The sequence below is a fragment of the Anopheles stephensi genome, chromosome 3 (genome assembly GCF_013141755.1).
Source record: "Anopheles stephensi strain Indian chromosome 3, UCI_ANSTEP_V1.0, whole genome shotgun sequence".
NCBI classification, from domain to species: domain Eukaryota; kingdom Metazoa; phylum Arthropoda; class Insecta; order Diptera; family Culicidae; genus Anopheles; species Anopheles stephensi.
The window spans coordinates 43,189,730-43,203,021 of NC_050203.1; the positions used below are offsets into that span (position 1 = coordinate 43,189,730).

The 13,292-nt window shown below is 41.0% G+C and overlaps 2 protein-coding genes across 4 annotated transcripts; one reads left to right on the forward strand and one right to left on the reverse strand.

The window, feature by feature from the left end:
* Positions 1 to 126: 126 nt before the first annotated feature.
* On the reverse strand, positions 127 to 1,842 carry LOC118510920 (box C/D snoRNA protein 1). 2 transcript variants are annotated; one of them, XM_036053331.1, is made up of 3 exons: positions 1,685 to 1,842; positions 1,408 to 1,615; positions 127 to 1,347 (listed from the first exon to the last, which is right to left on the reverse strand). In XM_036053331.1, exons 2-3 carry the CDS (start codon positions 1,464 to 1,466, stop codon positions 270 to 272), a joined length of 1,137 nt encoding a protein of 378 aa, XP_035909224.1. In that variant the 5' UTR covers positions 1,467 to 1,615; positions 1,685 to 1,842; the 3' UTR covers positions 127 to 269. The 2 variants fall into 2 exon arrangements, with proteins under 2 accessions (XP_035909224.1, XP_035909223.1); XM_036053330.1 differs by having other exon boundaries at positions 1,408 to 1,827.
* Positions 1,843 to 2,238: 396 nt separating this feature from the next.
* Positions 2,239 to 6,068, forward strand: LOC118510918 (folylpolyglutamate synthase, mitochondrial). Of its 2 annotated transcripts, none has more exons than XM_036053323.1 (6): positions 2,239 to 2,394; positions 2,505 to 2,663; positions 2,732 to 2,917; positions 2,982 to 3,479; positions 3,557 to 3,891; positions 3,976 to 6,068. In XM_036053323.1, exons 2-6 carry the CDS (start codon positions 2,511 to 2,513, stop codon positions 4,376 to 4,378), a joined length of 1,575 nt encoding a protein of 524 aa, XP_035909216.1. In that variant the 5' UTR covers positions 2,239 to 2,394; positions 2,505 to 2,510; the 3' UTR covers positions 4,379 to 6,068. The 2 variants fall into 2 exon arrangements, with proteins under 2 accessions (XP_035909216.1, XP_035909217.1); XM_036053324.1 differs by having other exon boundaries at positions 3,235 to 3,479.
* Positions 6,069 to 13,292: the final 7,224 nt, after the last annotated feature.

The following is a 13,292-nucleotide window of genomic DNA, read 5'->3' on the forward strand; positions in this document are numbered from 1 at the left end:
ATTAACAATAGTAAGCTTAATGGTCGTACTTGAATTATTTCCATCTTCTGAAACCATTCTTATCAGCAACCATGGTAGTTTTCCATATTCATCAATACAATACGAACGATGCAATCCAAAACAAAATGCGGTTATATAGACTTCTATTATATTTTCACTTATTTCTTTTAACTTCATGTTATATATTGCATACTATTTACATGTAACCATTGCAGCAAATAACCAAAACGTAAGATACTGATTTGCAAACAGGTCATCAAACCATGCAATTAGCTTGACGTGGTGTTAATATTTTCATCACCACCAGAGTTGAAAGATTCTGATTTAGGTTTTTTTGGCATAGTTGATTCGTTCTCGTTCGATGACTCTCCATCTGATTCTGACAATTGGTTCAGATATGATTCATCGCTAAAAAGGTAATTACAAGATGTGTCGTGTAGTTCATCCCCATCATTCTCAGTCGGTTGATTTAGCTGTTCTATTTTCATTTTGTCTAGCCGACCCTCTATGTTTCCTAGATTCGAACAACGGCCCGTTTGTGTTTGGCTGTCGCGTAAGAAGCGATTGTATTGTTGCATTTCCACCTCCATATCGGCTTCACTATCGACGACATCGTATTGATCTAAATGGTCGGTAAACACGACGTAAATCGTTGGAAATTCCACCACAGTTTTTCCCCGTAAAGCTTCGTGAAGGGTATCGTTGATATTAAGCTGTATCGTGCGGTCCCGACATTGCTTAATTCCTTCTGCTTTGAGCAGCAACGAGACCGCCGAAATTCCTCGCGCTTGGTAGTAGACAAGTTTGGTTGCTCCCGGGATGTTTGATTTCCCCGCTGGTTGCAAATATTTATCTACAATGTCGTGCAGTTTGCAATCTTCGCTCACGTTTTCATCTACAAAGGCCAAAGTCTCACTACCATCTGGGAAACACCACTCGATGCGCCACATAATTTTTCCACTTTTGAAATCAAGATAGGTGGTGTTCTTCTGACGTTTGCTGAAATGTTGCAACATAAACCTCAAACATGTTCCACGAGTCGAAGCCGCGCGCTGAAGTCGGGCCAAATGGTTCGGTAGATATTTGTTGATACACGTAAACCGCTTTCTGTGATCCCGTTTGCGATCCTGCACGAATTTGGTGCATTCTTCCAAGAAGTAGTAATCATTCATGAGATCCACTCTAGTCATTTTCACCAACGGAATGTACTTTGTGCGGTCTCTAATTCCATCACATTTCAGCTCTTGTTTGTGCAGATTCAAGCACGCTAAGCTGCAAGTTTTAACCTCGCAACGTGGGCAAGTGTATTGAGCGGCACACGCATTGCATGCCTCGCATAATCCTAACCTAATAGACGAGAAAAGAAAGTACAATGGCGTGTTTGCTTCATTCAGACTCACGGCTTACCTCTGGTCTTTCAAGCTAGGGACTTTAGGTTGGTCCTCGACGTCGTCGGTACTCATCATGTTATAGAAAGGAAATTGGGTTGAAGCTGCGCGGAACGGTAATCGGCTGACCAGCAGGAGCGCGATTTGTATTGAGGAATTGACTTCGCACGTGCAAGTGTTTTGTATATCGGGATAGCGATGTTTTGACAGCTCAGTGGGGCAGCCAGCTGTTATGAAAGAAAACATGGGGCAGGTCAGCAAACCAAATGTTCTTCGTTTTCGGCAGGTGGATGTACTTTGGTCAGAACGTTCAGAAAATTTAAACTCCAAGTTATGGAAAGGAAAATATGGTAAGCTCAACTTAACCCGGACTTAAACTGCGTAGCACATTTGGTCCAACATCTATAATAGGCCTATTATAGGCCTATTGCACATGGTAATTTTGGTTTGAATCAAGGTATATGGATATAGGAGGTAGAGTTGTTTAGAGCAAATTGACATTTCTCAACCTGACATAGCAGTTCCTTGGTCATCGAGGGAAGGGTATTGAGAAGAGTGATAGAAGCGTCGGAGGAGGCGCGGGTGGTGGTATTGCTTGCAATTTTTTTTTTACGAAAAATGTAACCAAACGCCTTCAATCCTCTTTGGGAAAATATTTGATGTGCGAAGATGACCCATAAACTAGCAAAATTGCTGAAGGAATTGAGAATCGAGACTGTTTGTTCATAGTAGTAGTCCCATACCATATGATTGAATAAATAAATTCTGACAGATGTGTACCAAAATGGTACTTTGTCAAACCGATCAAAATCACCTTCTAAATACATACACCTTGGTCGTCGTCGTGATTGGATCCAAAATGCCATATTTGTAACAAAACAAAAGGCGCCAAAGAGTGACACACGCGTCCTTGTATAATTTTTTTTTTATAAACAACAAATTGTAAACAACGTTGATAAGTGAGCATTTATCAGCTTTGCTCGTTTCGATTAGGAAATCGTGAAACGTAAGTGAGAGTTTCAATATGTACAATTGTTTCTGACGTAGTATTTCCCCACTTTCTCGTCAACATGAACTAACTCAATTGATCCTATCCGGTTATCCGGATGCTTGCAGTTACTGATGCTTCGTTGGGCAAACAATCTGAAGCGCAGAATAGCTGTGGAGAAGTCCGCGTGTGAGGTGGCTTTGATGTCATTTTTAAATGTGTCTTGCATGAAATCGCGGCCACTTGCTACAATGCACGCATCTGCTGTTGCGGAACAAAATTATGAGGTAATTGTGTTTAGTTAGATGCATGAAGATTTGATGTATTGACGACTGCATGGCTATTCATTTTATAGAACGCCATTTCATCGCTGAACTCGTTACAATCAAACTTCAGCGTGCTTCAAACATCTGTTCTCCGGAAGCATAAGGATGACTGCAAGCATATCAACGATACGATAAAATATTTAGACCGCGTTGGGATTTCGTTGGCGCGTTTGGATACATTGCCTGCGATACACGTGTCCGGGACAAAGGGAAAGGTAAAGCGGCTGTTAGCTTCAATGAATCATTAATCGTTTCAACTGTTCTGTCCATTCACTAAAGGGCTCAACTTGTGCAATGATAGAATCAATCTTGAGGTCAAACGGTTATCGTACCGGATTTTTTAGTTCACCGCACTTGGTGTCCGTTACGGAGCGAGTTCGTCTGAATGGAATGCCTATTTCAACTGACAAATTTAGTGCACACTTTTGGAAAATCTACAACCAACTGAATGCAACGCAAGAGCATAATGTGGACATGCCATCATACTTTTGTTTTCTAACTATTCTGGCATTTGACATCTTTCTGCGGGAAGCGGTGGACGTTTGTGTTATAGAGGTTGGTATCGGTGGAAGATACGACTGTACGAATGTGTTGCGGAAGGCCAATACGGTAGGGATAACTTCTCTCGGTTTGGAGCATACAAAGCTGCTGGGCAACACGATGGAGGAAATCGCCTGGCAAAAGGCTGGCATCATAAAAGCAGGTTCGGACGTGTTCACAGTTCCTCAGCCGGCGCAATGCATCGAAGTTATTGAGCGAGAATGCCGACAGTTAAAGGTACGTTTTTACCACACTACCTTTTGTCTATAGCCACCCTAATTGTCATCTATTCGGTTATTCGTATCGTTGAGCAGGCTACTCTTCACATAGTACCGCCGACATTGCACGAGTATTGCTGGGCCAAACAACCTTCGTTGATGGAAGACACATGCAGCATCGTCGGGATGAATACTTCGTTAGCAATTCAGATAGCAACGAATTGGATACACAAGCAGCATTCCAAGACTGCACAGAATACCGTGCCATTGTTCGTGACAGAGCGGACAACTCATGGCATTGATACCTGCTTCTGGCCCGGGCGACTGCAACGGATATCATATGATTCCGGAAAAACGCTTTATCTCGATGGTGCTCATACGGTGGAAAGTATGGAAGTATGCGCCCGTTGGTTTAATGCGAAGTCGAATTGGTAACATTTTTCAAATACCTGTTTATTACTCATCACCGCAACTGTGCGTTACATTCTTCGTTTCTTTTTCTTTTTTTCTTCTAGTGACCACAAACGGTTGTTGATTTTTAACACAACCGGAGACCGTGATTCATTCAAGTTGCTGTCCACTCTCCTATCGGTAACAAAATTCGATGCAGCGTTCTTCGTTCCCAACATAGCTTTCCGTGGCACAACGCGAGCTGACGCCATAAACCATAATTTTCCGCTCGAGAACCAAATGCAGCGATGCAGGGAAAACTGTATCTACTGGACTGAAACGATGCAAAATATGAACGGTTTCGTACATGAAACAATCGAGTCTGTCTTTACGCAAATTGATAAGGATTTTAACCGGGAGTTGGGAGATTCCGATATTTTAATAACGGGTTCAGTGCATTTGATAGGAGCCGTGTTGACAGCACTCAAACTAGAACGCTATGCCCATACATCATCACCTGCGAAATGATGTTTTATAACAAAAATCTTATAACATTTTCAATTGCATAAGTCAACCGAAATCTTTTTTGGTGGAAAAGAGCAACTTTTCTCAACTTCCATCACAAAAAAACACAAGAGTTTTTGTATCTTGAGGCAGCTACGTAGGCTGTTTAATGTTTGTAAGGTAATGGTTGTACAGAAGGGAATCCGTTCCTGGTAGTAAAACGTTAAAGTGCTTGCAACAATTTGTAAAAATATGATAAGTTGTGTGTTTTGTTAACTCTTGTTTTTATTCATAAAGAACGGCCTGGCCGTATTGCTTGTGTTTTGTTAACTTATGTCGTTTATAATTACACAATTGAAAAAAAGCCTCATTATGACATCATCATCACATCATCAGTTTTTATTGACTCGATTTACAATTACATTCATTTAAAGTTTTACATTGGTTACAATCAATTGACCTGATCAATTGAGTATATAGAATAGTTTTATAACGCTTTGCGATGGTGGACGTTTTGCTAGTTCGGATGTGACCTAATTGGGGAAAATTGTTAAAAAACCCTACGATTGCTGCCTTATATATATATTCCGTAAAATCTATTTTTATAACCTATCTTACTATCCAATTTTGTACAAATGCATTTGTGTGTGCGCTCTTGAAATTAAGCGTTGCATTGAAAGTTTTTAACTGTACGAATTCTTTTTCTCTTTTAAGGTACTTATTTTGAAATATTTGTAGGAACTTAATATGTACATTGGCACAATTTTCCCATATCTTAGAAGAGTGCATTATTGTTGGTCTAACAACGGTGATGTATAACAAAAGTTTGTTTTTTAAATTTAATTTTGAATTTTTGTTAAAGAAGCTGTACAATATTTTAAGCACTTTAGACCCACTGATCAGTTTTTCTTCAATATGGTGTTGGAATGTTAGTCTTCTGTCTAAATGTAATCCTAAATATTTTACATTTTCACTCCAAGCATTATCCCAATCATTTATTTATAATTTATTACTAGGAACATCAGATTTGTCTCGATTGATATTTAATTTCCAAGTATTGCAAAACTTTTCGAAACGTTTAATTCCGTCATTGAGGGTTTCGATGATTTTTTTTGGATCTGAATCTGAACAGCTCATGGCAAAATCATCCGCAAAGCAATACTTTTTTACTGACTTTGTTTTGGGTAAGTCGCTTGCAAAAATATTGATAAGAACGGGCGACAAAACACTTCCTTGTGGCAATCCAGCATGCAGTAGAAAGGAATCAGATTTTGCGCTTTTTAATTAGCTTTTTAATTTAACTTTGATCGGATAAATATTATTTAAGGAGCAGAATAATAAATGGTGGAAAATTCAATCTCGTGTCAAACCGTACCAAACGCTTTGAAAAAAATGCCTCAAAAAAGTGCCTTAATTAAGTTACGAATAATATCGGAAAGACAAACAGTTTGTTTGAATTTCAGGGTAAAGCAGAATTGAAAACTGTACGGAGATTCATTCAACCAGGAACTACCAGTAAAATAATCTTTTTACTATTCATAAACCTAGCAGGTATCCTCTGTTTAAGTGAAGCTCTCTTCGGAATAGATGATATACGAATTTTTGTTTTCTTTTAATTTGAGGGAAACATTCCTGGGGTTTCTCGGATAATTCAGTCTGGCCGTTTTCCAATTATTATGAATGTCAAATACAAAGGCCTACGCAGCTATTAATACTTTTTGTTTCAATATTTTTTTATTCATTGGAGCTTATACGAGAGCTTCTAAAGAGAGATCATTTCTAGCCGAATGCGCCGTACTATGTACTACTCCATACGTCGTGGGTTGTGGAAATTTTCTTAGCGAGAATCAATCAATGTTTTTGGATATTTGTATGAATTTGTTGTTGTTGGATGACCCATAGATGTCCTTGCTTATATATAGTTCTTCTTCCTCTTTGGCCTAACGACCTCTTGGGTCAGTCCGAAAAGAATTTGAACCTCGGTCCTGCCGTATGAAGACTGGCGCTGTTGTTGCCTCACCACCGGGTCGCCCCAGCCTGTTTATAGATAAAGACACCGAATGAATGTAGCTGAGGGCAGCTGACCCAAAGTTGTAAATTAGTGATAGTTCAAGTGAGCCCGATTTCTGGTACTGAATATTTAGTTCTTTAGTTCTAGTTTAGTTTAGTTCTAAGCGGGAACTTCTTTACCATATAATTGATATGAAAATTTATGTAATTCGGTTCAAGCCAAAACATGTTTCAAACAAATTGCATAAAACCGATTTAGCTAGGTATGCTCATTTTAAATGTTTTCTCTACATTTAACTAATAATGAGTGTTACCGGTTTCCATCCGTTAGCTGACGCACATTGTAATTTTTTTTTTAGGGGTGCAGTATGGAGAAGGCAGACCGGGAATCGAGTCCCATCCAGGCCGGCTTCCCATACGCTCCTGACTATCTCCTGTCTATTATGCTGCGGGCAAAATCGAGACAAGGAAATTCAGAACGAGACCTTTCGAGGCTTTGTAAGAATAGAAGAAAAAGAAGAAGCAATAATGTAGTAAAAGTTGTTTATTTGTTTATAATTGACATAGACATTGAGGGAGGACTTTATCATACGAGATATGTTATGTATGTTTAGATGCGTGCTTAGCGACAAATGACAATCTGGTCATTCAGAAGAACGACGCAATTCATACGCGCGTCAATCGGGATAAAGAAACGGTGTAAAACGAAAACGTGGAAATAAAACTTATATATTTAAGTAAGGAGCACAATATTGGGGGATAAAGCTTCACAAAAACATCTGTTCCTGAGAAAATGGCAACGCTCGATCCATCATCCATGGCTACGCTTTCAGCAATGATCGCGGAAGAAGCAATGATTGGAAGTCGCCATCGGGTCAGCAGCGGGACAAGCACGCCATGAAGCAACGGCAACCGCACCACGGGTATCGCCATTTTCCTATCCAGCGTTTCACACCAACGACGGGACTGTCTGCGACTATTTCGACCGAATGGAATGGGCCCTGCAGCTGAACGGTATCCCGAGCGATAAACACGGCGATTACGCGCGAGTACATATGGAAGCAGAACTGAACAACGCTCTCAAGTTCCTGGTAGCCCCGAAACGACCTGAAGAGGTAACTTATGAAAATCTGCGAAAGATACTGGAAACACATTTCGACAAGAAGTGGAATAAGTTCGTCGAAAGCATCAAGTTTCGACAAATCACGCAGCAAAAAGATGAAAACAATGGCCAATTTATCCTACGGTTAAAACAGGGAGCCGCGAATTGCGAGTACGGCGATTTTTTGGATCGCATGCTCATTGAACAGCTACTGCATGGCTTGACCGAACGAAGTGTTTGCAACGAAATCATCGCAAAAGACCCAAAAATCCTTTGATGACGCTTGCGAAATCGCCAACACATTAGAAGCAACGCACAACACGGCGCTCGAAGTGAACACGGGAACACCGGCAGTAGAAGCAACATACAAACTGGGTTATGAGCGTCCCAAGACAAAACGATCGCAACCACCCCCAGCTAGCCAGAAGCATTACAGATCGTCACGGCGGGAGACATCTGAAGGCAACCTGCGACAAAAGGGTTGTGCAGATCGATGTTTGTGCAATGGAGGCGGAGGTAATCATGTGCGAAACCAGTGCCGTTTTCGAGACGCACGTTGCAGGAACTGCAACAAGAAAGGACACATTGCTCAGGTATGCAAATCTCGAAGATTCAATCGTGATGAATCAACAACCGATTACGTACGCGATCGTCCAGCGCCCATCGTTGATTTAGTTCAAACCCTAAACGTCGTGTAAAGTGGATACAGGTGCTCCTTGCGGTATCGCTTCCGAGACAACACGAAGATCAGTCATGCAAAATTATCATTCACTCCCATCTGATCGTTTGTTTTCTAGTTATTCAGGCCACCGCATTACCTGCTTAGGACGTTTATTGGTAAACGTAGCAATTGGTCGTAAGCATCGGCAACTTTACATGTAGGTTGTGCCTGGAAAATCGGATCTATTGTTCGGTAGAGAATAGATAACACAGTTTGCTGATCATATCAACCTAAATGGAATGTTCGCGTCAAAGATTCCAATTCAGTCCCTGACAGATGCAGAACCGTCAGCAGACCAAAAATCAAAACTGATCGAGTTGTTAGAAGATCACCGCGACATCTTTAGTGACATTCCTGGGAAACTGGTTGGACCGCCAGCAACAGTGCACCTGAAGCCCGACGCTTCTCCAATCTTTTCTAATCGACGCTCCGCGAACGCTACGCAGTAGAAATCGGCAAAATGATTGCATCTGGTTTCTACGAGAGAGTAGATTATTCTGAGTGTGGCTCTCCAACGCATATTGTGGTCAAAAGGAATGGCAGTCTAAGAATTACTGGCAACTACAAACCCACAGTAAATCCCCGGATGACCATCGACGAGCATTCCATCCCGAAGGTGGAGTATATTTTCAACAAGCTAAAGGGAGCTTCCTGCTTTTGTCATCTGGACTTAACCGACGCGTATACCCACCTGCCGATCGACGACAAGTTTAGACACGTATTGACGCTAAACACCGTTACTCACGGTCTAATTAGACCTACCAGGGCAGTATATGGTGCTGCAAACATTCCAGCAATATGACAGAGACGTATGGAAGGCGTGCTGAAAGATTTAAACAACGTCATCAATTTATTCGACGACATCATAGTAGCTGCCGACACTTTTGACAACCTTTTAGCTAACCTCAGAGCTACATTGGAAAAGCTGAAGCAAAACGGAATACGTCTAAACCGATCAAAATGTGTTTTTGCCGTTACATCCTTGGAGTGTCTGGGCCACAGAATCGACCGCAACGGACTACACAAATCAGACAAACACATCGAGGCAATGCGCAATGCACCCCGATCGAGAACACCAGAGGTATTACAGTTATTCCCAAGAAAGGTGACCTATTATAGTTACTTTATTTCCAACCTTTCAACCAGAGCAAATAGTCTCCGTAACTTACTCTATGCGGAATCATTTGAATGGAACACGGAAGCCGAGAAAGCATACCAAGATTTGAAAAATGCGCTTATCTCACCGCAAGTCTTAATGCAGTATGATCCTAATCTATCAGTCATTTTAGCAACTGACGCTAGCAAAACAGGACTGGGAGCCCAAGCAAAACTTGGGGAGTGCTGTCCCAAAAGTTGCCCAACCATACTGAGAGACCAATAGCTTATGCAAGTTGCACGATGTCGAAAACTGAACAAAAGTATCCACAAATCGACAAGGAGGCATTAGCGATTGTTTGGGCCATCAAGAGGTTTTTCCATTATCTGTATGCCCGTAAGTTTGTTTTGGTGACCGATCATAAACCTCAAACACAGATTCTTCATCCTGAAAAATCCCTCCCAACGCTGTGGATTAGTAGAATGGCAAACTATGCTGATTATCTTGCTCATTTTATCTTTGATGTTGTTTACAAGTCGACAAAACTTTACACGAACGCAGATTACTGTTCAAGTTCACATACTGCGACATCAATCACTTCAAAGAGGAAGGAAGAGAGGAGCTTGATGGTTTTGAGCAGTTTGCTTGCAAACAAATCGAACAGCTTCCAGTGAAAGCCGACCAGATTGCTCGAGAAACCAAGAAAGATTTGAACTTGGGAATAATCCTTCAACATTTAGAACAAGGTTACAATCTTTCACAAGAAGGATACAAGGCACATGAGTCGAAGTACACGATAGCATCTAACTGCTTACTGTATGAACATCGAGTAGTGATTCCAAATTCACTCCGCCAGGCAATTATTAACGATCTTCACGCAGCGCACTTTGGGATAGTTAAAATGAAGGCATTAGCTAGATCATATGTCTACTGGCCTGGGATCAACACTGATATCAATCGTCAATCGGGATAAAGAAACGGTGTAAAACGAAAACGTGGAAATAAAATTTATATATTTAAGTCAGGAACACGCTACTTCTAAACAGTACTAAAAGCACAATGCTCTATTTTAATTGCTACCACAGCGAAATAACAAATAAGAGAATGTATTGTTGTAAATTTAGCTGGAGGGATTGGTTACTTTTATGTTTTCGTTTTTAACAGAACTTATATTTATACATCAAATATTTACACGGATACAAATTCACGCCACTTGTATATCAACGCACAGACACAGCACATACAGTCAATCGGGGATAGATCACCGCTCGGACGCTAGGACGAATCTGATACTCTTAGTGGACGCTCACGCTCGTTCGCTGACCTCTCGGTAGATCGCACTAACACATCAACCGGTGACCGTTGCATGTCACCGGTGAGTTCCCGTGACAGATCTACCGAGCCAGGTTGGACCATAACAGTTACATTTAAAGAATTATTTTTTTTTTAATCAAGAAGATACAGAATCGCTGTAGAAACCAATTTTAATGTAAAAGAATTAATTTTAAAGTAGAATGGAATACATCTTTGTATGAAATCATCGAATCGAATTGCCACGAGGCCCTTCATAGGTACTTGGGGGCATGAGCGCCGAAGGACAGTGACCCTGCCTCAAAAAAATAAATTACTACGCAAAGCAAGAGACATTCATCAAGACTCGGTACTAGCTTAGGCCATCCGAGACTCATCTACGGACACTGTCCGTGGCATCTACGGACACTGTCTTTTCAATCCAAATTCTGGCATACGCTAATGACATAGACATCATTGGTTTGAGGATCTCCTTTGTAGCAGAATCTTAACGAAGGATCCAGAAGCCGTTACAATGACGAGCTCTACGAGCTGTACGATGATTTCCCTATCGTGCAGCAAATTAGAGACATCGATGTATTACCGGTACCTGGTTCTGCAGCAAGTCAAGACCGTGAAGCGCCTATAGTGTAATTATAGGCGTAAATAAGTAATTATATGCAGTGTTAATTATACGTAAATAAGTAATTATATGCAATGTAAAATAAGCAATTTACCTACTTCAATATAGCTCTGTGAAGGTCTCTTGCTGTTGTTTGCCAGCCTAAAACTTACCAGATCTACGCTATCCAACGGAGTTTACGATTTACTTGCTTTGAGTTCCATCTAGTTCCATGCGCATTTTTATTGATCACGAAAAACCTGGCCTTACTACCACAATTCATAAATATAATGGTTTTATAATTGCATCATGTGGTACTTAGTCCCAAAAGCCATCTTTTTAAGTTGCCTTCAAGACATCACAGAATTTCATTCCATTGTTTCTTGCTAATTGTAGCTAGTTCGATTCCATTGAAGGAAAAGGTACGGTATCTAGAGGATGGATTGTTCAGTAAAGAATATTTTAATTCAATCGTAGACTAAAACTACCCGCAACGGACACATGCTCTAGAGTATGAATATCCAAAGCATCAGAGTAACAAAAATCCTATCTTATTGGAACTACCGATACGCGTGCCCAGCTCGGCAGTGCACCCTCAAAAGTAAAGCTCCTGTTTATCTCCAACTATATAATGCAGGATCGGTGGTCTAGCAATCAAATTCCATCCAGTTCGCCTCCCCACACGCAGGGCTGACTATCCAGCTACGAGTAAAATCAAGTCAAGGAAAGCCAGAACCGATAAGACGAGACCTTAAGATGTTGTAGTGATGTTGAAGAAGAAGAAGAAGAAGAAGAAGAAGAAGAAGAAGAAGAAGAAGAAGAAGAAGAAAGAAGATCTTGCAGGTACTGCATGAGCAAACGGAAAGCCAACCGCTGACGAGACCTTCGGCAAATTTTGGAAACATTTCCATCCAGCAGTTACAGTCTTACAACATGACAAGATAGTGTGACATGATAGCGAGGGTGAAAGTATACGACACAATGAGCTCTGTTGGTATCATCCCGTTCAAGCTTCTTAGGGCTTGTTGGAATGACAAAGACCCACATCGCGTGCCTGTTGAAGGGGAACGAGAAACTCACAAAGCCTTTTGTCATGTTCCTCACTATTGTGCAGCGAGTCCCCGTAGAAAAGCTAGTCCGGAGTCGGAGTCCGGATGATCCAGCTCTTGCAGCCTTGTTTAGCCTTCCAAAGGTTCACAGAGGATATGTGGCAGAATCGAATTAAGGTTGAGGTCATGACGTTGATGCGTTCACCTGAAAGCTCTGGAAACGGGTGAGCGATTAATAGAACCTCGGCAGCAACCCAAGACCACCCAGCTGTTATTGAACCCAATTAGTAAATCTATCTAGCTGATTCTAACGTGTTTTTAATGTGGAATTGTTTTCACGTCGCAATTTAAATATTCCCATTTGAATATTCCCTAGACTACTGGACTAAAATTTGTGTTGCTGCAGAGAGGAACTTTTATTTTTTCTTTGGTCCTTAACTTTGAAAGGTCTGAAGATGCCAGTTTTGACTCTTTTTACCTGACTTTATTTTACCCGTAGCTGGATTGTCAAGCCTTGCGTAAGGGGAGCTTCTGAAAGGTATTATTGGCCGCTAGACCACACCGTGGAAAATCATACAAACACATTACTGTGATAACGAGTCCTACAAGGCATAAAATTCCTATGTTGCAATTCGTAAAGGACCAGCTTAGACTAGGCATGTGAATGCATTAGTGCAAACCTTGGCCGATGTCTAAGTGTGGATGAGAAAGGAAGGAATGGCGGTTTTGTAACAGAACCCTATATCGCACACGCATTATAAGGCCCTGCCGTAGGAGTTGACCATTTAATAAAAAAATATTACCGTGCTGCAAGTGAGAAATCTTATTGTACTAGTTGCACCTAAGGCGCTAAGGCTGAAACGCTTAGTTCAATTACTTGATCCGAATATACTAATGGGAAGAACTAAAAATACCACAAGTTGTCCATTCTAAACACACTTTGTTAAATCAGTCAAAACGAAAAAGTCTTTTCTATAACACGAAAACTTTCTGAGATAATAGAACAAAATAGACGCGAGAAATATTAAGCACGCATTAGAATGGCCAA